Genomic DNA, 27,175 nt, shown 5'->3' on the forward strand with positions numbered 1-27,175 from the left:
GCATTATCCTGCTGAAAGACGGCACTGTCAGAGGGGAAGACCACTGCCATGATAGGGTGTATCTGGTCAGCAATGATGTTTACATAGGTAGTAGATGTTAGAGTGCCTGGCACATTGATGACTGGACCCAGGGTATCCCAGCAGAACATCACCCAAAGCATGACACCGTCACCACCGGCTTGTTTTCGCCCCAAGGTGCATCCAGGCGCCATCACTTCCCCAGGAAAACGATGCACATGCACCCAGCCATCCACATGGTGCAACAGGAAGCATGATTCATCGGGCCAGATGACTTTCTTCCAATCACTCAAGGTCCAGCTTTGATGCTCGTGTGCCCATTATAGGTGCTGTCACCAGTGAACCGTGGTTAGCATGGGCACTCGGAGTGGCCTGTGGCTATGCAGCCCCATTTTCAGCAGGGTTCAATGTACTGTGTTGCGACACATTACTCCCATCATGAGCATTCCAATTACAGGTGAGTTGTGCCACAGTCGCCCTTCTGTTGCCACGTACCATCTGGGAGAGCCTTTGCTCACCTCGAGCATTGATGAGCCATGGTTGTCTAACACCTCGCTGGCGATTCATGGGTTTCCTCTCCTTGGACCACTTTTGGTGGGTACTAACCATGGCTGACCGTGAGCATACCATCAGCTGTGTCATTTTGGATATGCTCTGACCCAATTGTCTGCCCATTACAATTTGGCCTTTGTCAAACTCGCTTAAGTCCACTGCCTTTCCCATCTGAAGAACAAGAGTAACACTGATTAACGGAGCTCAGTATCAGATGTTTTTTATACAGTGTTCCAACCCACACCATAGTTCACCTGCAGTTCCTTCGATTTGCATAACGACTTGCTGATAATAATGCTTTGGCTCGTTGGTGTAGGTGTCTCCGTAGCCAGGTGGGAAGGAGCAGCAGTGCGTAGCACACGCTTCTTGATTAGACTGGGGTTCGAGCCATCACCACAAAATATGGAGGATGCGGAAAGGTCAAGGGAATGACCACCGCATATACCCGGAGCAATATGGCCTTAGTTGCTAATGCTCCTAAAAACCAAATAACAAACAAACTCATTGGTGTAATCACATAGGTCAGAACACATAAATTAAGAAATGTGAAGTGACCTATTTCATTGTTGGTTGAAATGGAAAACCTTAGGCAGTGTCTAATTTAATGCTGCTTCAGATGAACGGCCAATTAAATTAAAAATGTGCAATAGCATGATCATTCAGTTTTTGTTACTTTAGTTGCAAGTTTTGTTCCTTAGTTGCTAATGCTCCTAAAAACCAAATAACAAACAAACTCATTGGTGTAATCACATAGGTCAGAACACATAAATTAAGAAATGTGAAGTGACCTATCTCATTGTTGGTTGAAATGGAAAACCTTAGGCAGTGTCTAATTTAATGCTGCCTCAGATGAACGGCCAATTAAATTAAAAATGTGCAATAGCATGATCATTCAGTTTTTGTTACTTTAGTTGCAAGTTTTGAGTTTTCATATTTACAGTTTGTTTTTTATTTGCAACTAAAATCTAAATAAAGTGTAAAAGAAGTGTATCCACTAACTGCTAATGGAGCATCTATACACTTTGTCGAAGGCAAAGAGCAATTATAGTTTATCTAACTTCATGCATCTTGAGCAGAGGCACTGGTCTCCAGGAAATACAGTATTTATAAAGAATTATATTTTAATGTAAATTTCACTATGATGAAAATATTTCTAGGTCTCAAATGCCATCAATTATTTGTTAGTACTTTGTAAGATTAATTTTTTTTAAAGTCCACATCTGAATAAAATGTATTAGCTTACAAAGAAAAAAAAATCAAACAATATATGTGAAAATAATGACTGGTTAGTGAATAAAAACTAATTTAGTTTTTTCAGTCTTGGCTCAAGTTTATATTCATTGGATAATTAATCTCGTTGATGTTATTTTTAATTTTCTATTGCTCATACATAACTACCACTATTTTTATATTTATACCTTGCAAAACACCCCCAGAAGTGTTTAAATGTTGGCATATTAAATTCCTATATAAAGTTCAGAGAGTGAAGTGTTCCTTTCCATTATGTTACCATGTCATTTAACCAGTATATTAGCAATAAATATAGCAGTCTACAACACTGTCATAAATACAAAGTTAGTATGATCATCCATCCATCCATTGCTTTATTTATGTTACTTTTTTTTGTCTAATGGTAACAAACACAAACTGCTACTGAAACAATAAGGATAATATTGTTTCAGTAACAATATCAAAGTTGACTGCTCAAGGCAATAACAACCATTCTTAGAAAACCTGCTCAAGGCAATTACAACCATTCTCAAAAAACGTACAGCCCATACAGCATGATCAACATGTTTAATAAAGAGATAAATCAGCTGTGACCAATATGTGCCTTTCACATTTTACAGGAAAATATCAAAGTATGACAAAACTGAATGATTAATAAAAACAGAATGAATCATAAAAGTAGAGGAAAATTATAGTAACATTTTGTAACCATAGTCACCTGCAAGAAATTAAACAGAAAAATTATAATCCTCAACCTACGGCCCTTTGAATGGAAAAATTTAAGTCATTCATTCCCTATGGATGGTATAGAATTTCATCACTTGCTATTAATTCAGAAGAAAAAAAAATCTTCATTCAATTCTTTTTTTTAACACTTCTTGTAAATTACAAGAATTACTTTTATAACATATTTATTTATGTCTCTGTCTTAATCCCATATTTACATTTTGCAATAAAGCTTTTCTGAATTACTTAATTCATAATAAGAGATAATTAATACTCATTAACAGCTTTAAAGTGATATCTAATGTACAAAAATTTCTGCTGTCCCAAGGACTTCAGGACTCAACCACTTCAGTCAGTTTGACTGTATTCTGCTTTTCTGGTAATAAATATTTTAATTCACTTACATAATTAAGTTAGAAAATATTTGAAATATTATAATGAGGATTATAAGCACTATATCCTGTAGTAATTCATAGATGACAAGAACAGCCTAAAGTAAAACCAGCACTACAATGAGTTTATGACATGGCTTCCTTGGAAGCTGTAGGCACTGTAGTTCAGAAACAGGCCAGCAAGGCTGGTTTTATACTACAGTGACAGCTGGATCACATTAATTATGATTAAGGTCTTTTAAAGAGTAGTAGTCAAAATTATACATAACGTAATAAAATGACTTTAAAGAATTGCTTTCCTTACTTTGCAGTAGTAAAAACTAACCAAGGTTTCCAAGGTCTTGAGGATCTGGCAACTTTTCGCACAATGCATTTTCTAAAGCTTCAATTACTTTAATTCTTTTAAAAGGAGGAGAAAAATCTATTTCCACCTCTTCAGCTTCATTTGGATGCAAAATAAGCTTAAAGTCACCTGTAATGTTCTTCACCATACCTACAATTTGTTTTAAAGTATAAATTAAGAAAGCATTTAAAATTAATTCCAATAAACAAAATGAAGGTCAATGAATTTTCAAATCATATCAAAATAGACCAAAATTTTAAAAGCTACATTCAAGAAGAAATTAACAAAATATACCCTTTTCCCCAAAACTTTCGCATTAAAAACCAATGTACATCATAGATGAGGATCTGTAGTTTGCAATGCAAGGCTGTGATAATTGCAGCATATATGCTAAACAGGTGCTGTCTGCCAAATGAAAACTGATTCCAACAGACTAAATAAATCAGCCCAAAAGTGAATGTTGCTTATGTTGTAACTAAACCAAGACACAGCAATTCCCAAAAATTACTCTCCTTAAAACATTACTGCTTAAAGAAAATGCTTTCTGAGAGTACTTTTGCTGTTGTAGTATAACTGCTGGTAACAGTTCTGGAACTGTGCTGGCTAGATAGCACCTTGGGCTGCATCAATAACCTCTTGTTTTCTTGGAAGAAATGGCCTTGTAAACAGTTTGTTTTGGGGGGAAAAAATTCATATGGTGTGAGGTCTGGCAAGTAAGAGGAAGTTGTGGCATGCTATTGCTGTGTTGCTATTGCCAAGAGGTAATTTAAGATCAGTTTTTCTGAATTGCCTCTTGCAGTTGGCACAAAACCTCAATATATCTTTTCAAATTGACAGTGGCACACTGAAGGATAAAATCAGAGTGTGCAATATCATGATAGTCAAAAAAACTTCTAATATCACTTTCCATGTCAATATGTCTTGCTCAATTTTTTTTCAATCGCAGCAAATCAAATTGCTACAACTTATTTGCTTGTTGTATGCACTTGAGATGAGTATCCAAGGGACCGTATGCTGAACTACCCAACATGCCCGGGCACCCGGGGTGGATGGGATCTATCCAGTTATATTAAAGGAGGCAGCAAAGGAGGTAAGCAAACCCTTAGCCATAATTATGAGAGCTTCCTTGGACTCAGGGGAGGTACCCATAGACTGGAAATGTGCAAATGTGACCCCAATTCACAAAGGAGGATCAAAGGCTGACACAAGTAATTATAGACCTGTGAGCTTAACTTCTGTTCCAGGAAAATTAATGGAGGCACTGGTTAAAGAAGCACTGCAGGATCATTTAGACAAGACTTCAGTTATAGCTCAGACACAGCATGGTTTTGTTAAGGGGAAGTCTTGCCTGACCAATTTGATTGGATACTATGATGCAGTCACAAAAGAACTGGATGCAGGGAATAACTTTGATATTATATACTTGGATCTTAGAAAGGCTTTTGATACTGTTGCACATGGAAGACTGCTACACAAATTGGAGCAGTGTGACATTGGAGGCAAATTGCTGCTATAGATAAAGGGGTGGTTGAGGGGGAGAAGACAGAGAGTGGTAATCAATGGACACTGCTCATTGTGGACTAATGTTATTAGTGGAGTCCCTCAGGGCTCAGTGTTGGGTCCATTATTGTTTTCTGTATTTATAAATGATATTGATGATGGTATATCAAGCTTAATGTCCAAGTTTGCAGACGATACAAAGGTTGGCAGGGTTGTCAAGGACACTACTGACACTATGCTGCTGCAACAGGATCTGGAAAGGTTGAGCAGATGGGCTGAGAGGTGGCAAATGAAATTTAACATTGACAAATGTAAAGTACTACACATGGGAAACAGCAACCCCAGAGCAATGTATCAACTCTGTGGTACTACACTGACAGTGGTAGAGAATGAAAAGGACTTGGGGGTGGTTGTGCAGGCAGATATGAAGTTCTCTGAGCAGTGCAGACGGGCTGCAAGAGTAGCTCATGGAGTATTGTCAATGATATACAGGAATTTTTCCAGCAGGGATAAGGAGGTGATTATTCCATTGTATAAGGCAATGGTCAGGCCACACCTAGAGTACTGTATACAGGTCTGGAGGGCTCATTTCAAGAAGGATGTAGAGCTGCTGGAACGAGTACAGAGAAGGGCAACAAGATTAGTGAATGGAACAAAGGGGTGCTCTTACGAAGAAAGGCTTAAGTTTTGCAAATTACAGTGTCTGGAGACTAGGCACCAGCGAGGTGATCTGATAGAGGTGTATAAAGCCTTGAATGGTTTAAGCATGCTCAATGCTGATGGGATTCTTCCTCTAGCCCAGAAAAATCACCTGAGAGGGCATAAATTCAAATTGAGGAAAGACAGATGTAGGATAGACGTGCGGAAATTTGCCTTTAGCCAGCGGGTGGTTGGTTGGTGGAACAGACTTCCATCCCTTGTAGTGGAGGTTGATAGCCTAAATAAGTTTAAGGCTCAGCTGGACAGGTATTTTGAACGAACAAAGGGGTGAAGTGGAAGTGGTTTTTTTTTTTTTTTTTTTTTTTTTTGGCTGATGCTGCATAAGCTTGCTTTCTTGCATCAAATGCCTCTACTAATGCTAATGCTAACATGTTAAAATCATTTTGCTTAAAATTCCATGACAACTTCTGTGTGAAATGTTTAAAGCTTCTACAACTTTATTGACACAGTGCTTCTCAATACAAGAGCAGTTAAAGGTCTTCTGGCATGGTCATCAACAGCTAACTTTCTCTTCCCTCCTTGGATTTATGATGCCATTCAAACTCAGTAGAATGAGATGGAGAATCCTTTCCATAAATCCAAAGCATAATTTCCAAGCATTTCAGAAGCAAATTTCCCAAAGCACTGGCAAAATTATGTTTGTGCTATGTTCTAACTTTGGCAATTTTTCACATTCAAAAACTGTGATAAAATAAATATGCTTCAAAATGAACATATCAACAAAATGTGTAAATGATAAACAAACTTCTATATATGTGTAGATTTAGGTTGAAACTTGCAATTTGACAACAGCAAATTGTGCAGCATCCAGGAAATTTTTAGGTATGCTATGTCATACTTTAATGCCTAATGATAAAATACAGAGTGAGTCAATCAGTAAGTCACAAACTCTGTAAGTACTAAACAAAAATGATCAAGTTTTTGAAAACAGTGGCAGAACATTCCACAATGGTATAAAACATTGTAATTTTGCATTTTCACAAGTTAATAGTTAAGTCTTATATGGTAAAAGATGGTGACTATATTGTACAGGTGAAGTATGAAGACATGCTGGTGTGCATTTTCTGTAGCCAAAGGATATCTAGACAAGGATGTTCACAGTGAAATGCTCCCAGCAGACGGGGAGAGCTATTTATCATGTAATGCTTTTTACAACTGGGTTGAAAACATTTCCAAGGATATTCGATACTTCAAGACTACTATGCCAGATCAGGAGATCCAGTTGAAACTGAATGACGCAGTTGTGGTCCTAGTGGAATCAGTGATCTGAGCTGATAGATGGGTCACAATTGAGGATTCAATATAGGCAACCCAACCTTCTGACAATTGTGAGCCTTTTTGAAATATCTAATGAGTTACTATAAAAGATAATTATGAAAATAAAAATTTCTACTGAAAATTCACTTATAGAACTCTTATTTAAAATTCAATTCATATGATTATAATTCTTGAACTTATTAAAATTTCAATCTTTCTTACCTCTCATAATTGCTACTCAATAGAATCTATTGTGTTGATCAATGTTGCACACTCTCCTAAACTTAAACCTTCACTCCTATCTACTGAAAGATATGAAAAATTTTTTCCACTTTCCCCACTAACCTTTAGAGAAACTCTAAGCAGTTTCAAGAAATGCTTGTCATCTCAAGGTTGCAAGCCACTCAAAATAACTCCACGAGCCATGTATATCTCACAATCTACAAAGTGGGGATCCCAAATGTAACAGATGCTGTGGGATGTTTATACTGGTCACCCTAGAGCATGATAGCTGAAATTTTCAAGAGGTGTGTGTATGCAATAGGTTCCAATGGACCATGCAATAGGTTCCAATCTGAACCAAATATGCATCACATGGGACTTGTCTTGGAATATTTCTTTATAGCCATGACCTTGCCCCTGGAAATTTCCATTTCTCTGGTCCACTTAAACAACAGGTTGTTGTCAAATGTTTTCCTGATGATGAGGAGATTGAAAATGATATGTAGCTGGTTATGAAATTGGCCAATGTCTTTTATACAGTTTCCAGAATTTGATAGAACAACAGGACATGTGTATAAATATTTTTGGTGATTATGTTGAAAAATAAATAATATGTTCAAGTCAGTTTCCTGCTTTTTTTTTGCCTCCTTACTCTGCGACTTGCTTATTGCTCTTTAACACATTAGTTTATGCAAGTGTATTCAGTCACGCATGATCAGCAGATTTCACAGTTTAAGAGATTAAACAAAACCTTGGAAAATATAAATAAATAAAAAATACAAAATATATATAAATACAAATAAATTATAAAAGCTTAAGCTGATCTTTGACTTGATAAATACTACACAAAACAAAAAAGATTAAGGCTCTATAAAGAGCACATTTTTTCTCTTGACAATAATGACACAATTCAATTCTACCAACTGAAATTTTTCAATTGAAAAACATTTTGTTGGGAAGAAAGTCTGTAGAATTGTAAGTTTTGCTGAGGTAGTTAATTAAAGGTAACTACATAACACTGCATAGCATAGGCTGGGGGATCCTCCACACTGTAGAGTCCAGTGTTCATATGCAAATATGATCACTGACACTACTAAAGATATTCATTATATTTTTGATATCCAGGTACTTCTATAAAACTATAAATTGTAAAAATATATCTTCTATAATCTATAAATTGTAAAAATAATTTAGATTAAAGAAAAGTTACAATTGTAACTCTGTGTGTGGGTGTTCAACTTTGATGTTACACCATTTTAAGGCCCAGTATAGGCAACCCAACCTTCTGACAACTGTGAGCCTTTTTGAAATATCTAATGAGTTACTATAAAAGGTAATTATGAAAATAAAAATTTCTACTGAAAATTCACTTATAGAACTCTTATTTAAAATTCAATTCATATGATTATAATACATAACTATAATACATAAGATATGTATAATACAGTTAAGTCAGAACTTTTATCAGAACAAGGAAACTGTTAATATTTTAAAGTAATTAAGTTTTATTCCTGTCATGCAGGAAGAGGGAAACTCTTCTGGCACAATGATGCTCATCCATAATGAATTTACCCTTTTTGAAGGTAATCAATAAATATTGCACTTTTTGTATAAAAAAGAAATTGATCCCATCATTCAGGTAGTTGATGATGTCCTTTGAAATTTCTTGTAGCATGGTGATCTTTCATGATGCCACTCCATAGATTGTTCTTTGGTCTTTGGATCACAGTAATGAATCCAAGTTTCATCTGTGGTCTCCAACTGGCTGATATACTTTTCTGAACAATGGAAAAATTCTACAAGAACTGTCTCTGCATGCACAATTTGTCCTTTCCTTTTAGTCCCTGTTTCAGTTTCATGTTCAATTCTTTGCATACATAAGATATGTTTAATGTCTCTGCTTTTTATATATTGTATTGTAACCCAATCTGATAATCTTATAAAATCAGGTCATGAACTTCACTGGCCCCATAGGCGCCTCCATAGCGTATGGGGCCAGTGAAACCCAGTGGAACCAGGGTTCGAGCCCTTCACCACCAAATACGGAGGATGCGGAAAGGTCAGGGAATGACCACCGCATATCCCCGGAGCAATATGGCCTTAGTTGCTAATGCTCCTAAAAACCAAATAACTAACTAACTAACTAATTTAGCAGCTCAATTTCTGATGATTCTGTATGATGGACAACCATTGTGTAATATGCCCATTATATCCTTATGGATTTGCTTCTCAGACAGTCCTTTCAAAAAATAAAAAAAAGATATTTCATTACTGGATGACTTTCTTCTTTTATGACACGACATTTTAAACCTTAAAAAAATAATAATAAATAAGATATTACTCTAAAAACTGGATTAAATGCATTCATAGATATATTTGTGTTTTAATATTATCACATTTATTTTATTTTCAAATAATAAAATATACGATGGGCCAGAAACGTTTTAAATATCATATATATTCCTTGCTTAGCATAATTGATTATGTCCTGTCATACAAAGCAAAACATGCACATTAACCCTTTCTGGAATGAACAATGTGATCTGCATTTTACATGTGCAGGCTCTGAGTACTTACACAGATCTATGGTTACGAGGGTCATTTCAAGTACACTTCAAATAAAGTATCCTTTATGTACAAATTGTCTTAAAATTTTTCCAGTACATGTTGCCATCTCTTATCTGTTTCCAGCTAAAAGCACACATGGTTTTAATAGATTGATAGTCAGTTTTGAAAATTGGAGAAGTACGTTACACCTGTCTGCCATTCTATTCCAATTCTTGATTGGAATGGCAGACAGGTATGATGTACTCTTCCAAAAGCTAAAATTTTCAGGAATTCAGATTCAAAAGTTGATTAAATCAAGTGATACATAAAGGATGTAGAGGATATTACTGGTTCAAAAAAAAAAAAAAAATAGAGTTTTTTTAATATTTTTACATGTTTTTTTACAATTTTTTTAGTTTTTATTATTTTTAATTTCTTTAAATTCTAGTGTCATTTTTGAAAATAGTTTTTTACTTTAACGATGGGCAACCAAATCAAAACAAGAAGAAATTAATATTTAAAAGCATTTGTGTACAATTTGCCCTCTCCCTCTGACTGCATTCAAAATTGTTTAGTACCCATTTCACTTAAATTTTTTCAAGATCTGTTCTTTATGGACAATATAATGGACTTATGCCTAGGATATGTTTAGTGCCTCTGCTTTGTATTGTAACCCAACCTGATAACCTTTCAAAAGCAGGTCATGAACAGTGCTGAATAAAACTCCACCACTGAGCCCACCCCTACTGAAAACTCGCCATAAGAAATTCACTTATGAGAGAGTTCAGTAAAGATAATTTTCCCATAAAAAAATTACACAGAAGGTGCAGGTTGTGCTCCTATAATGAAATTCTACAGGGAAATATACCTTACAATTTCATGTTATGTGTGCTAGTTGCAATATTCATACAAATAATAGAGAAAAAATATTTTACTGCATACCAGAAATAAGTTTTTCTGTAATGTCCATCAAGATATTATAATCAGAATAAGCCATGTAGAATTCACACATAGTAAATTCAGGATTATGAATGGGATCTCTGCCTTCATTTCTAAACTGCCGGCCAATTTCATAAACTCTGTCCATTCCTCCTATTACCAACATCTGAAAATAAATTCAATCTAAATTGAGTTTTTAAATCTTCAATCAAATAAAGAAATTTGGTCTGGGAGAGGGGATTATGTCTAAGGAGTACTCAGAGTTTTTTTGGGGTCCAAAGTAGCTATACATTTGTGTTTTGATAAGTAGGATAGAAATTTTAGTAAATTACATTCAAATACTAAGCACTAATGTTCTAGTTATTAGGAGATGAATTTCATAAAATATATTCACCATTGGCTGAATTATGTTTGTATTTAAATACTAATTTAATTAAACAGTGAAAAGATAAGAAATAGAAGAATGAGTATATTGTCACATTTCTTATTAAAGGAAATTTGTCAAAACTCAAAATAAAACTTCAAATATTTATCACTATCTGAGCAGTAAACTGAAACTATCCAAAAAGAATGATGTACTACCATGAATAATATGTAAAGTACTATAAAAGCTTACATATAGGGTGCACAAGACTTTTCATTAAAATGCTATATGCGATTATCCTAATTTAATACTTTCCACTGATGACAACTCTAGAATCAAAACCTGAATTGAAAACATCTAATCAATATGAGTTCTCACACATTTTTTTTTGGCATGACAGTTCAAAGCTTGTGGCTCTTGCAGTCAAAATTCATATGGTGGAGTGTGGAAAATATAGTACAGTTTTATTTGCATTTCTACAAAAAATGAAGCTTGTAAGGCCGTCTGGTATTCAATTGAACTGAAGGTTAAAAAAAAAAATGGCCAGTATCAAAACACTATAGTTGAGGGGACAACACAAGTGAGTAAATGAAGATTTTAGGGATCGATAGGAATTGGGGAATAGGGCTTGGAGAAGGGGGTGGCAACAATTCAACCCATGAAACAACTTCTGGAAATTTCCCCATTCTATACATCACAGCTGTTCAGAATAACAAACTGTTGAATTTGCTAAGCAAGTGTCAGAATGGTGTTGGGAAACTATAGCATTTTCTTAATAAGATTCCTAGAACTATAGAGAATTTAGGTTGTTAAGGACCAGCATGAAATGATTTTAGAACAACAATTAGAGAAATGGATCTGCTGTTCTAAAAGCATTTATGAAGCTGTATAAATTGTTTAAAAATTCTATTTCAAAGTTTGTAGCTCCTGCAGTCAAAATTCATTATTAATTATTAAAGTTTCATTATTAAAGTGATTTAATAATAATAATTAAGTTTCATTATTAAAGTGATAAATTGTTTAAACCTGTACTAGACATGTTAGTGGCACTAAAAAAACATGTTTAAAGTACATCAGAGAGGGTTTTATTTTAAAAAAATAATTTAAATATATATATATATATTCATAATATAAAAAATGGATTTTTCATAGCTGTGTTCATAATAGATTGAAAATAAAGGTAATATCAAGAAGTTTCACAATTTTGAATTACTTTTTGCTAATTTTTAAGGTTATAAATGGGATAACTTTTCCAAGTGCATGTGTGTCAATTAAACCAATAAATTTACACACCCACTAGGGCATTAAGGACCAGATGAACTTCAAAGGAAAACCATGACTAAATGTGTAACAATATTTCATGGTGCTGTAATTCTCATGCATTTCATTGCATCCTGAACACAAAGAAAAAACTCCCTGCAGTAATCATAAAATTACTTAAAAATAAGATTCATATCTTTGCTGACTAATGAGACAGTGCTTATGTGCATGATAAGTTAAATGAAAATTCAGAATGATGCAATGAAATCAATTAAATTGAAAGACACCTGAAGAAGCTATACCCTGATTAAAAAAACAGAGTTCTGAAGTTTCTTTAAGCACTGAAATAGAATTTTTAAACAATGAAGACGCTTTTTGAAATTGTTCAACTTTCAGGAAAGTGTCTTTCACCAAGTCTCCGGCTACTTCAAAACAGAGGACTACAAGAAGCCTACTATATCACCCTCATGTATAAAGGAAGGAAAATTGCACAGTTGGCAAGAGGTCAATCTAACAGCCATAAAGGAAGTTATACAGTTATAAAAATGGATGCATAAATTTTGAAGAGCATTCCACTGAATAATAATTTAAATTTTTTAAAATTATTATTTTAATGGCAAACTGAAGTTGTTGCTCATATCACATAGTATATTCATCTGTAGAAATGTCGAGACAACCCAATTTGCATGTTGTGCAGGATGAAAAACCAAAAAAAACAACTCCTATTCTATTTGCCTGAGATTGGCTAGCTTCAGCCTCAACTAAAGAGGACTTGGAAATTCTTCCAGTCATCAAAGAGAACTGAAACCTCCTTTGGAAATATAACATGCTTAATAAGCAGCAATAGAAGACAGTGAATAAAAACTGATGATGGTGGGCCATCTCACTGTTCTTGTTGGTTTAACAACACAAGGACTACTAAGGCCAAATTATGTCTGTTTGTAGTTTATTTATTGAATTATATTGATGTGTACAGGCCAATACACTTCAAGTATATTAAGAGTTCTATGCTGGCATGATAGACATCTCATACTGATAAGAAGTCCAAGATGTTCGAAAGGTAACCTTGGAACTTTAAACAGTGCAACTTTACTATCTAATTGGATGAGTCAATTTGCAAATTTTATTATCCTTATGGCTAATGTAAGGGACCATAGATCTAGAGAAAATCACATATAACACTGGCCAAAAAAGTTCAAACCTTTATTCAGCACTGCATCACGCTGCCTTTATTTCGAATAACAGCAAGCATGTGGCATGGCATGGATTCTATAAGTGCATTTTTCTTTAATTGTAACCATTCTTCCAGCAAAATATTGTGTAGCTGCGACAAAGTCACAAAGTTGAAGGAAGAGGACTTCTTCACCGAATAGCTCTCTCCAGCATATCCCAAACATTCTCAACAAGATTAAGATCAGGTGAAAGTGTGTGTGTGGGGGGGGGTCAGGGTAAACATGTTCTCCAAATCGTTCTTGCACAATTCTGGCATGACACACTGTTATTCAAGAAGTGGCCATCACTTTTGGGATAAAAGTGTAAAAAGATAAAAGCAGTACAAAATTCAGGTACTCCCTAGATAACATTCAACCTTCCAGCAGCAGTATCAATTGACCCAATCTGTGCCAACAATACATTCTCCCTACCTTGATACCATGGGTTGTCTTAACAAGGGAAGCATGATCCATCACTTCATGAGGTGCCATACGAAATAATAATAATAATAACTTCATGAGGTTCTCATCACACTGGCTGTCTACCATAAGTGCAAAACAAAGTGTATTGTGATTTGTCTGACAACATTACTTTCTTCCATTGTTTCAATGTCCAATCACAACATTCTTGGCACCACTGCAAGCAGATTTTTTTGTTTCTCTCTTAAACAAGTAGCTTCCAAATATGCAGGCAACTGCTAATACCAATTTTCTTCAATTCCTTGCACATGGTACAGGTTAAAACAGGGCAGTTCTGTGCTTGGTTGAATTTGGATGTTATTTGGTGCACACCTATTTTTCAGTACAGTCCTCCTTAGAGTATGACAGCTTTGCTCTTGAAGTATTGTTTTTCTGCCACATTTATCCCTTTGAGATGTGGAAGAGAACTGCTTACTTTCCAGTCATTAAAAACCACTGGGATGGATGCTTTTGAGAAAACAGTTATGTCTTTCGTTTCTTGAATTGTGGTTCCTGCTAAACATACACCCATGATAATACCTTTTTCAAAGTCTTGTAGAGCATGTATTTCCCCATTCTGGCTTCAGATTACTGCAGTCAAAGTCGAACGGCCTGTAGAGTCTTTATACTCAACAAGGCAACACAGCATCACCCCACATCAGTTTTTTTTGCATCTATTTGCATTTATTCACATTTCTTCTGTCTCTGACTGTCTTAATATAAAGGGTTGTATTTTTTTGGCCAGTGCATGTATTACCAATCAGTTCGCTTCCTCATTTTTAATTTTTAAAGTTAATTTGAAAGTAAAGGTAATTCATAATTCTCCTGTACCTGGAGAAGTTTTTCAACAAGTATATTAAGAAAACTTAATATTTTAAAGGTTACTCAATCCATTTAAAGCCTCAAATGCTTTAATCAGGTCTCCTCACGAGTGCCTATTTTCCACACACACACACTGATATTTATAGAACTGAAATCTTTCTTGGTAATGGTACCATTTTGTGCCACTGACTAATCATGTTGCTCTTTTTGCAACTGTTCCAACAGATCCCACACACCAATGGAAGAAGAGTGATTTTAAAGAATAATACCATGATTGCGTCACGTTTAAATTAGATAGGCAGAGATACATATATACTAAAGAAATAAATAAGGTTCTTACACCAAAAGAAGGGGTTGTGGTTGTCATTTGGAGGGGTTGCAGACTTGCAGTGGTAGTTCTGGGTTCAGTTCGGGGTCCAGTTCTGAGAGTGTCCTGCTATATAGTGAAAATTTCTGCTGGGCATGTTCCTGTGTTAGAAATTAATCCAGAAGCTGAGTAACAAGCCAGTCAGATAGTGCCCTGGCTTCTACTACTGTTGTGGTAAGTTCCTTCAGTATTAACAGAGAAACTGTTCCCGAAATAAGACGGTACTGAAAGAGTTATATGGCAGAGTTCAACTAAGAAGAAAGACTTCACTGCACTCTGTGGAAGGAATCCGCACAAAGGAAGCACATTGTTAACTGAGAGAAATTTTATGGAAATGATAACATGTATTAACAGATTAAATGAGAAAAATGAATAGATTAGATGTGAATGAATACCAGTTATGTATGATAAACGACTTTTGTTTTATAACATTTGTGTCATTGCTCAAGAGAAACCGACAGCTCACACACACATATATATATTATATGAGGAAATCCCTCAGTTCCTGGAAATTCTGATTTTTTAATGCAGTCAGGTAGCTTGTGGGCCTTAGTGCTTGAGGGGAACTGCTACACAAATCATAACAATGGCCACTGACGACAACACTAAGGTACAGTGAAATAAAAATAAAAATTAATAAATAAATAACTCCTCACATCTTAGATTTGGTTTCCTCACCAAGCTTAAACATCAATCTCTTTCCTTCGCTAATATGGATATAGTGCCATAAAAAGTCAAAAAAGGAAATATTTTTTATTTTTGATAAAAAAGAAATACGATTTTTTGAAGATGAGGGAATAAGGGGGGGGGGGATAAACTGCAACTCGTCTACGACTATCTCAGTACAATAGCACCAACCAGCACAGAATTCAAAAGGACGTTTTCTGTTGCTAATTAAATATGTATCAAAATTAGATTCTGTTTCAATGATCATACTATTGATCACTTATGTTTCTTAAGAGCTCACTTTATTTGGACAGATAGTGTGGATGCTTAGACATAACCAAATTTGCAGTTTGAATATGTATATTTTTTTTGTTTTTAGAATAACTATGTTTAATCATTTTTATTAGAATATTTATTATTGTAATAAAAGTTTGATTTAAAACATGAATTCAAGTAACTACTTGTTTTTTCCTTACTTTATTACACCTAATTGTTATCAAAATTTGAAAAAAATGTTTTTTTTTTTTTTTTTTTTTTTTTTTGGAATATTGGTATCCTGGTTTCATAAAATAAAAATACCAAAATACCAATATTGTGAGCCCTAGTAACTATATTTCTAGATTACTCAAAGACAGCTAAGAGGGAAAAAGCCTCTATTTTGATGAAAAAGTAAAAAAAAAAAAAAAAAAAAAAAGTCTGTATCAGTGGCTCAGCAGTAATACTCATGGTATTCAGATATTAGTTTTGCAGTAGATATGCATTATAAGGGCAGAAGAACTATGTTGAAAAATAATGAAGTTCCTTACCACAGGTTTTAATAAAGAATTGTTTATTTAACTTTTGCTGTTTTCATTTGAACCTCACAAAACTGATAAAAATAAAATATAAAGTAAAATTACCTTCAGATAAAGTTCTGGTGCAATCCGCAAATAAAGATTCATGTCCAACTCTTTGTGATAGGTAACAAAAGGCTTTGCTATAGCACCTCCAGGCAGAAAATTCATCATTGGAGTTTCAACCTAAAATTAAAAAAGAAAAAGCTTTATTAAATACTCTAATATTTCCTAAGGTAGGTTAATTTATGATACTCAGTTTAACAGCCTTTGTACAAAGTTTCACATATTATGTGTTCAATTCTGCACATTGCCACAAAATATTCAAATCAGTATTAACTAACAGTAAGCAGCATGTCTGGCAACTATCAATTCATGTAGCTGTCAACTTTTCTGGTCATATATGGCTATTCGTAGCAACCATATACTATATGACATGACTGTTCATAATAGTATATTTAATTTAACATCCATGTGATTGTCCAGAAAAAATTACATTTAATTTATTATTATTTTATTTTGCTGTTAACTGTGCAATCTAATTAAAAATAAAGTACAGCTTAAATTTGAAGAGAGAGTGAGAGAAAAAAAAAGAGAGAACATAAAGCTCTTCATCCTCAAATCCTCCTCTAATAGCATAGGGAATGGGGAAGGAAATATGTCGAAACAAGTTAGTATAAAGAAATTGTAAAAATACAAAAAACACCAAGATTTGTTATACTTAATGTTTCAAACCATCTAATAAAAATTTATTCAGCAAGCGTAAAAAACTTGGTGTCTATTTATAAACTGAAGTTACATCTTCAGAACACTAGAAGTAAGACATGTAATGACTGTAGCTCAGAGAAAAACCTTTTATCCTTCATCTGAAATTTTTTATTTCAGATGAAGTAATGCTCATTGTAGTTGTGAGACACTCACGAACATGAGTGTTTGTTTTGGTTTCCCCTGCTATGTTCTAGACAGGCACTTCAAAAACCTTTTTGGAACAAGTATGAATGAGTTATTTATTTTTTATTTTTATTTTTTTTTGATTTGGTAGTTGTTGGCGCATCGGCTTCTGTGGCCATATTGCACCTCCCAAGGTTTTTGCAGCTTTGATCCAAGCCCGAGGCGGGAATCGAACCCGCGACCTTTGGGTTGCCGGGCAGGTACTTTACCCACTCGGCTAGCCCGGTCGGCCTATGAATGAGTTATATAAGCGAGGAAGAAAGGACTAAAAACTTTATGGATTTATTCTGCCTGTTATGTTATTTTTGAAGATATTCAAATGTTATTTCAGTGCAAAAGGAAATAGAATCAAAGTTTTAAAGTTTCTGGTTATTAAGATCATGTTTTTTTTTAGTTTTTAAATGGGTGGCAGAAAATAAAGTCAGCTGCTGAATCTAGTGTTTCCAAGCTGGTAAATAATTTTTTTTCCAATAACCTCATAATACTTATTCAAAATTCTCATGGACATAGATGTAGGAATCTTTCCTTTTTTTCCTTGGAGCTTACATGGGATTTGATCTCGTTTCAGTGATATTTTGGTTTTAACAGGTAGAGCAGGCATTTCATTTCATTCTGTGACTAATTTTTCATATTCAAATGGTTTTGCATGTGGACCACTAGAATATTTTTTGAAAGGAAAGTCTCAAGATTAACCAGTGTTGAAAAGGAACATTTTTGTTGAAAAATACTCTAAAGATTTTTTTTTTTGAGAACTCTTTCAACATTCCAAAAGGTGTTTTTATTGTCAGAAAACAAATTAGCATTAAAAATAAGTACAGTGGCCACTTAGTTTTTTTAGAATTAATAACTGATGGCTGCCTAGTTCAAATGTCTTCTAACATTGTAAAGCATTCTCTTTAAGTTTCTTTATAATTTTTAAATAACTTTAACTTTTTTTTAAAATAATAATCTTTGAGTTTCTTTTACAGGTTGGTAATATTACTTAAATGTCCATTTTGTGAAACAGTCAAAATCCAACAGAAAAGTTTCTGAATCTGCATATTTAAAAGAGAAATCCCAATACTAAGAACAAATAAGTTTTTGGTTATCTTAGAAATACTCTCTTCTAAATAGTTCAGATAGAGGGGGTGCAGAGAATGAGAACCCACGATATATAAGTTATCACTAATTCATTTATCCTGCCCCTTTGTAACCACAGTCCAAGCCTACTATTTTCTTTTCCTTGGTACACAGTATAGGTTTCTGGATATTTGTTTGTTATCCAAGTCTAATCTAAACAAAGGAATCAAAAGAGAAACAGAAAATACATGTAGAGTCGGGCATTATGCTTACAATCACACTGACAGCTGATCTGCACCCCTTTATCTTATCCTAATATAAACACAAAACAGTCTCACCTTTTTAGGTAGGAATACAGCTGCTGACCTCTTATATACTCCAAATCAGTTCATAACTTGTGAATGCTTTATTTTTATTTTTTGTTAAATAAACATAGCTTCTCATGTTTGCTTCGACTCCTTTCACCAGTTCTAACATTGTTATCTCTCTCTCTCTCTCTCTCTCTCTCTCTCTCTCTCTCTCTCTCTAAATGCTAAAATTATGTTTTACCTCTACAACTGTTTGTTGTCAAACTGTAAACATGAGCCATATAATAGTTACACACATACTGCTCAAAACCAGAAGTATTTGCAGCAGCAAACACAATCAGGTTTCAGTTAGGCCACAGGAAATCTGCAAACATCACAAAAACTAGGATATATAACAAATATCATCTATAGAACAGAACATAAAGGTATATACCTTTTTGTATTTTTTAAAATTGTTCACAAATTAGATTACCTAAAATATACTTTTTTTTTAACAAAGTTATGTTTCCATGTGGTATACTAAAGGCAACAGTTGTGTTTATCACATAGCTTATGAAGCGTAATAGTATGCATTAACATTTTAATTCATCACTTTGATAACACTATTTGTTATTACAGGTAAAAGGTTTTATGGTAATTACAATATAGATTTGATAAAATTCCACAATACCCTTCGAAGCACTACAGATACCCGATTTCACTACAGATACCTGCTTTAAGTTACCAAATGTATATTTATGAACTTCTTCCTGCATATCTCCATTAAAATTCAAAATCCAATTATATCGATACAGATACAGTCAGTTCTGCTATAATGCGGATTTTTGCAACACGAATTTGCTCCAATGTGACTGATATATTAGGGAACAATGAGAGTACAATGCGATTCTCGTGTTCGTCCATGTGTGATTTCATTTGCGAGTAACACTAAATGAATGCAAAACCCGGCACCAAGCTGAATGTAGCAACCTGTGCAGCAATACATACAAGTTTATGAAGCTTAAAAAATGTCAAATATCAAATGTATGAGAGCTATATTTCCCATTTACTGTAGTTATATTGATCAGAGAGACACTTGTCATTCACTGTATTCACAAGATAACACGTAATATTGTAGGTCGACTCCTGTTTTCGGGAGCTCACATTTTTCTGTTCGAAAGTTCGTGAGGTGTGATAGCATGAACAGAGGAGCACATTTCTGGAGGTCACTACCATAAAACAATTTGCAGTTCCTGGTTTATTGGGTTTTTCACTTAGTTCAATCTAAGTGAAATGATTAGTAAACTCGGTCTTACTGCATTTGCAATAATACCAATAGCTGGAATTCTATGGGTTTTTACATTATTATGGTGAAATGTGTTTTCCCCTTCCATGAAATCTTTAATTATATAAAAAACATAAACACATTTTCAGAATCTTCTCTTCATTCCTATTTTTTAAGCTTCATAAACTTGTTACCCTGTATTTCACTTGTGCAATTAGTGTGTGCCATGTTCGTCATTATTGATTACTTATCTTGGTCAGGATCGTGAGTGCAGTGACACGCACTCTGAGTGGACTGGGGTTCGAGCCCATGACTGCTAAATACGATTAACATTTGTACTGATTTGTTTATTGTAAACTCCAATGACCTGGTGGTTGTGCTGGAATAAAAAGAAAAATTTTTTATTTTTATTGACTGTTTTAAATTTTACTATCCAAAAAAAAAGAAGAAAATGTCAGTGAACAGAAATATCAATTAAACAAACAAACTTCATATCTTGTCAAGGTAAAGTGCTATATTTACTGTATTATTTATTTATTAAAAATTTAAGATGTTTAAACCTGTGTTTAGCAATTTTATTGGGTTTCTAACTTTTTTTAGTCTTTTACTTACCAGACTGAACATTTTTTTTCAGCACTCTGCCCCATCCCTATTTCTCCAATAAGCCCTGTTGTTTTTAATGCGCTAAATACCATAATGTGGAGATTTTTAGGAATACACGTACCACATTATAGCAGAACTGACTTTAAGTATAGTTATAACAGATAATACATCTAATTCAAGATATAGTGTCATACCTAAAATGCTTCAAAATATGTTTATAAAACTAATAAAGGTGGGACACTTGTAAGATACAAAAGATACTCAAGGTGAAAATTAACTGATGCAACCGACAGAGGGAAAAAAAAAATAACCACTGATAAATATTAATCATTTAATATTTTATTTAATATCAAATTCATTAATGTTTAACCAAAAAGTTGTCTGTATCTCATTTTTGTTTCTCGCAAACAATAAACCAAAGTTTACCTCAATAAAACCAAGCTCATTTAAAAAATTACGAATATAATTAATGATCTTTGCTCTGGTAATAAATTTCTGGCGAACACTGTTGTTTATCATCAAGTCAAGGTACCTTTTCCGATATCTTGTCTCCTGTAAATAAAAAAAAGACGTTTGAGCATTTTCGTATTAATCCTTGCCTCACATACTTAATTTAATTTAATTTAACATAACTTAATTTAGTGAAGATTATTTCAAACAGTAGTGACTCGAATGTAACTGCTTTATAAATACATATACATATATATATATTTTTTTTTTTAATGCCCTCATCTCTAAAACCATTCACCAGCAGGACATTTTTTACAAATTTTATTTCAAAATTCATTCAAATAACAAACACAGTATACTCCCATTATAGCACTTTCAAGAGGACCACAAAAAGCATTATAAGGAAGAAAGTGCTATAAGGGATCCCCATTTTTGGGGAACTATATTTAATTTTTGTTATTATTTTGATAGATAACATTGATTTTTCAGTTTTTTTGTTTTTTGCATTGTTTATGAAGCAGTGGTTCATACACAAATTTAAAACCAGCACACTTAATGGCATGCTTGCTTTTTCAGAACCATTAACCTTTTTTGCATGCTCTAAAAATGAATGAAAATTTTTAAAAAGATTTCAAATTAAAACATATCTTAGGTATTATAAAACACGATACATGTATTATAACATAATAATAATTATGCTGTTATTAATGAAATTCACTGATGCCATGTTGAACACAAAACATTGATTATATCAACAAGGAAAGCAAATGAATAATCTTGAATTAAAAAAAAAAAAAAAAAAACTGAGGAGAGTATGTGATTGTAACAATAAATGGCTAAACCATCAGTTATAAAGAAACAGCTTTTCTACCTTCAAAGCTTCAAATTAAATATGAAATAAACAAACATCACCTGCACAGGGAGTGATTTTTCTGAAGTAAACAGACTGTATCATAAACTAACTCTTAGAATTTAATCTTTATCATTCCTTTACCAAAAATCAAGAAGGTGGGTTACATTTGGCCATATTTTTTCTCAGGAGCTTAAAAACAGCCATATAAGTGGGAAGGCACTTTAAACAAGAGCACTACAAATGTTAAGAAATGCATGACATTTAATAGGATTAACCATGGGACCAGAAGAAAAGAGCATTAAAAGCAAAAGGAGGGCACTATAAACAGGAGAATTATAATGGAAGTTGACTATGCATATGTTTGTATGGGCATGCATGCACTCACAAAACCATTCACGTATATACATATACATGGATAAAGGGATAGAGGGCATGATGTCTAAATTTACAGATGACGTTAAAATTGGTAGAGTAGTTAATGATCACTGTCAAGCTGAGCTTCTTCAGAGAGAGAGAGACCTACATAGACTTCAGGAATGGTCAGAAAAATGGCAGTTATGCTTTAATCCAACAAAGTGTAAGGTATTATACCTGGGAAACAGTAATCCCAAAATAACTTATTCACTTGGTGGAGTTCAACTAAACCCAGTACGAGGAAAGGGACTTGGGTGTTACGGTACGGTCAGACATGAAATTCTCTGAGCATTGTAAACAGGTTGCAAGGAAGGTCCATGGTGCCCTATTGATGATCTATCGAACTTTTGCAAGTAGAGATAGGGACGTGATAATTCCATTATATAAGGCTTTTGTTAGACCACACTTGGAATACTGTGTTCAAGTATGGAGACCGCACCTAAAGGAAGACATCGAGCTTCTTGAAAGGGTGCAAAGATGGGTAACTCGCCTGGTGAGATCGGCAAAAGGGCATCCTTATGAAGAAAGACTTTGAATATGTGGGTTGCAGAGTTTGGAAACTAGACACCTTAGAGGCAGGAGATTTGATTGAGGTGTTTAAGGCTCTGAGAGGCATCAGTAAAATGAATGAGGATGAAATTTTCAAGATTATAAATGATGCTAGAACTAGGGGACATAAATTCAAGTTACGTGGGGAAATGTTTAGATTGGACTGCAGGAAGTTTTATTTTAGCCAGCGAGTTACAAATTACTGGAATAAGTTGCCTACATGGGTGGTAGAGGCTGACAGTTTGGGGAAATTCCAAGGTCATCTGGATAGTACCTTCAGGTCAGGGAAGCGCATAGGATGATAGGTTTAATTTCCTTTCCTTTTATTAATTATTATTATTTATTTATTTTTATCATTGTTTTATTCGGGTTTTTTTTTTTTTTTGGCTGGTGCAGCATAAACCATAGGCTTTCTTGCACCATGCGGCCATTACTAATACTAATACTAATATATATGATTAAATAAAGTATAATATATTGTGGTAACACCCAAGTTGCTTAAAATATGACTCATCTGGAACAACAAACACAATATAATAATAAAGAACAGTTTCTTAAACTTACTAAATGTCCTAAACTGTAAATGTGCCCATCTTGCTATTCCAAAAAGCAAAGTATTTATTTAGCTAACATATGAAACAAATAAAACTGTGCAAGTTGTGTTCCTTGGGTTCCCAAAATTTCAACCAGGTCAGAGTACACTTAATCTTTTTTAATATATCCTGGATCAAAAAAGAGAGCTTCTCCAAAATAAACAAAACAAAACAAATTTTCATGTTTTAAATTTATGAATTTTACAGCTTTAAGTTGAGACAATTCTTTCAATATGCATTAAATTAAAGAAGGTGAACACTAGTATTTAATCTAAATTATGACATACTACAATAAGAAACATCTTTATTCAACAAAATATCCTGCTTAAAACAATCGAGTTCCAAGAGAAGCATTTCCAAAACATTTAATTAAAGATTTTTTTCCCTTTGCACAGCTATAGAATACTCATACAAGCTCCATAGTCTTTTTTCTCTCCTTTTTTTTTTATCAATAAACAAACAAATCATTTAAATAATTCCAGCACTAGCAAAATTTAGCAGTCAACTTTCAAAATAATAGTGCATGGTTGGAGCATAGAGTGAGAAACATGCAAGTCAGTTAAATGAAATACACATGTGTGCACAGAAGTTACAATTGCAAATTCAGCAGAATAAATTAACGAAAACTTAATATTATTACAGCTAATACTTTACAAATTCTCTGATACAATTAAAAATTATTACAACAATAATTAAACTTTTCTCCGTAATTATACATTAAAGTAGCTTTCCATCTGTAGTCGCACTGATTAGGCTCTATAATGATACAGTTATAGGCCTAATGCACATAAACTGATATCACTATTATAATAATGATAACAATGATATTGATCACTGATTTACAGAACCTTATCAAGGCACAAATAGTTCTATTGCAGGAATCCAAATTATAATTTAAAAAAAAAAAAAAAATCCTAATTTAAATAAAAGTAGCTACAATTTTCTACAATAGCCCAAATTTCTTAGGTTATTTGATGACAGATATAATAAAACAAATAACATCAAATTCTACAAAGATTCCAACAAATAACAGAATTGGTCCATTTAAATTCCTACTGATTTGCTTAATTACTAACTAGAAACTATCTTTCAGTTTCTATTTGAAAGTACTGTCATGAATATTTCATATATAGGGTAAAAGAATTTTACCCTATATATGAAATATTCATATAAAGTAGTTCCAGATGGCACTATTTTATATGTACTATTACAACTCAGATGCATGTAAAATTTAAAACAGAGAAAACAAACTCACCTGATTTTTTAATCCATAATATATGTGAGGTATACTGTGAAGACAAGGTGAAAGAAGCTCTATAGTGGTAGGCACAATGCTTAACTCTCCACTTTTGGTTCTGCCTACAGATTAAAACAAAGAATAAAGCAGTTTCTAAACTCCATCTCATAGAAAAGTACTGATCTCTGAGAAATTATCATGAATATCAACAATTAATTTAATTCTGGTAATGAATAATTCGATTCCAAACCCAGATCTTTCCAAATGGGCAGAAAGTGACATAGTCACCGCTATCCAGCCACATAAGCAATCACATAAAATAAATTATGAAAGTAGTGTATTAAGCTAATTTTAGCATGTTAGAGTTAGAATATTAGAAGGAATGTATATGAAATTATATGAATGTTTCTAATTTTTTCTGATAGCTAACTGCAGGTTATAATTTGGAGATGAGGCGTTGGGCTTTATCTAAAAATGCAAAACTAATTATACTTAACAAGCTTTCTACAATCTTTTAAATAGATAGCCAAATGTCGTCCTTTAAAAAAAAATCACAGTAATAAAAAAAAAAAAGTCTTCAAACAGTTGTAAGTTCTCATTTAGCTGAACATCAATTTCAAAATATGGAAAGTGGCTGGACTCATCTCTATAAATTACTTCAAAATATTTATCCCGAATGCATACAAAATAATGACTATTTCGCTTATTTAGTTAGTTATTAAACTTAATTAATTAATAAACCATGCATGCTGGGTAGCCTCTTTCTGTACAGAGCTTTAAGAAAACTGGGTTTGCTACTTAGTGCATTGATCTCATATCGTGGAGGCACTTCACTACAAGTTGCTTGGTATTGCACTATTCTAAATAAATAAAAAGCATTTCTCCAATGAAGAAGTATACTGCTATATATTTGAAGTGTATGCCACTACCCAGAACAGAGTTTACCCTAAATGAAGTCTCCCCAGTGGGCAGGTAGGCACTGTGAACACCTGAACAATCCATTGAAGAGATACATCCATAATATGTTCATAGTGCCTACCTACCCACCAAGGAGACATCAATCAGGATAAAAACCATGGTCTGGGCAGTGGCAAATACTTTAAATAAATAGCAGTACACTTCTTCACTGGAGAAGTGCTTTTTATTTAGAGTAGTGCAATACTAAGGAAACTTGTGGCAAAGTGCCTCCGCAATATGAGAGCGATGCACTATACAGCAAACCTACTTTGCTCAAAGCTATGTATAGAAAGAGGTTATGCCTGACAAGTGCAATTACTTTTTATAGCTTTCATAACTTGTCCTAAATTTAACCACATCTATTTTAATTAATCAATTTAATTAATAAATTTTTAAATTATTTCCATGATTCAGTTAACTGAAGTGGAATTAGGTAATGACAAAAACAATGAGATTTGATGACTATACTAGCTATAGACAACTTCTGGTTAGCCTTCAAGCAGATCTTGTGCTCAAAACAAATGGGACAGATGATGAAAATTAAGCAGTGACCACAAAACAAAAACAAAAAAAAAAAGTAGAGAAGGCATGTTGTAATTTACTGAGTTTAAATCTGACACCATTTTAAGCAAAAAGCCTAAAATATTATGACTTAAGAATTCTCCCAAATGGGCACAGCCAACAATAATGACTGGAGAGACTGTTCAAAAAAAGAGCATGGATTACATAAGAATGAGAAAGGAATTCCAAATAATAAATTCTCAAGCACAGTCCCAGTAATCAGTGGCATTAGCTATACTCATAGAGGCAGCCAAATTGCTAAAGCTTATTGAATTTATTTCATGAGATGCATGTATGAATAGTTAAGAAAATCAGTCAGAAATCCATCAAATGGCTGTAGTGATCTTAAACCAAATCTCAAAACAAGTCTTCACCTGGAAATTATCAACTATCATTGTCAACTATACACAAGGTGTTGTACCTTCATTTGCACCTCCATGTATATAAAATTCAAATGGCACAAGTATTGAAACTAAACAGCTCCACGTGGCAAAGGGAATTCACATGGTCTTGTTACAGCAAGTGGAAAATATTTCAACAAATGTTTTCTAATGAAATGGTAATTTCATACTCCTGACAAAGTTAAAACTGTTATAATCAGGTGTAAAAAATGTAACGTTATATGTGAGGATGAATCCCTAAATCAATGATTAGTATTGCATTAATTGATCTATTTGTGTATCACAGTCAAAGCAATGGTCCAGTATTGCTTCCAACAAGTCAGTATGCTTATGGAGTTACCAACCAGCATGAGTAATCTTCAATTTCAGACAGCCTGGGGAAGGGGAGGGCCCATTTCTAACATAATCCCTAGATCTGTTTTTGTGTTAAGATAACTGTGTCACTTTGAGTTTTACATTTTTTTTCATAGTTTTACATTACTTTACAATCTTGAGTTTTTAATATGTATATATACAGTTGAACAAAGAGTTATAATTACCGAACATT

General features: G+C 33.6%; 1 protein-coding gene across 1 annotated transcript in view; it reads right to left on the bottom strand.

The window, feature by feature from the left end:
* LOC150082901 (lysine--tRNA ligase-like) overlaps window positions 1-27,175 on the bottom strand; it is an 85,785-nt gene that overhangs the window by 27,325 nt on the left and 31,285 nt on the right. The window contains exons 6-10 of the mRNA XM_090376903.1: window positions 24,728-24,831; window positions 21,040-21,165; window positions 16,495-16,614; window positions 10,450-10,612; window positions 3,244-3,411 (exon numbers count right to left, since the gene is read on the bottom strand). Of these exons, the coding sequence (XP_090233029.1) occupies window positions 3,244-3,411; window positions 10,450-10,612; window positions 16,495-16,614; window positions 21,040-21,165; window positions 24,728-24,831 (681 nt within the window). The remainder of the gene's footprint in view (window positions 1-3,243; window positions 3,412-10,449; window positions 10,613-16,494; window positions 16,615-21,039; window positions 21,166-24,727; window positions 24,832-27,175) is intronic.

The sequence above is a fragment of the Mastigoproctus giganteus genome, chromosome 7 (genome assembly GCF_048544385.1).
Source record: "Mastigoproctus giganteus isolate SK-2022 chromosome 7, ASM4854438v1, whole genome shotgun sequence".
NCBI lineage: Eukaryota > Metazoa > Arthropoda > Arachnida > Uropygi > Thelyphonidae > Mastigoproctus > Mastigoproctus giganteus.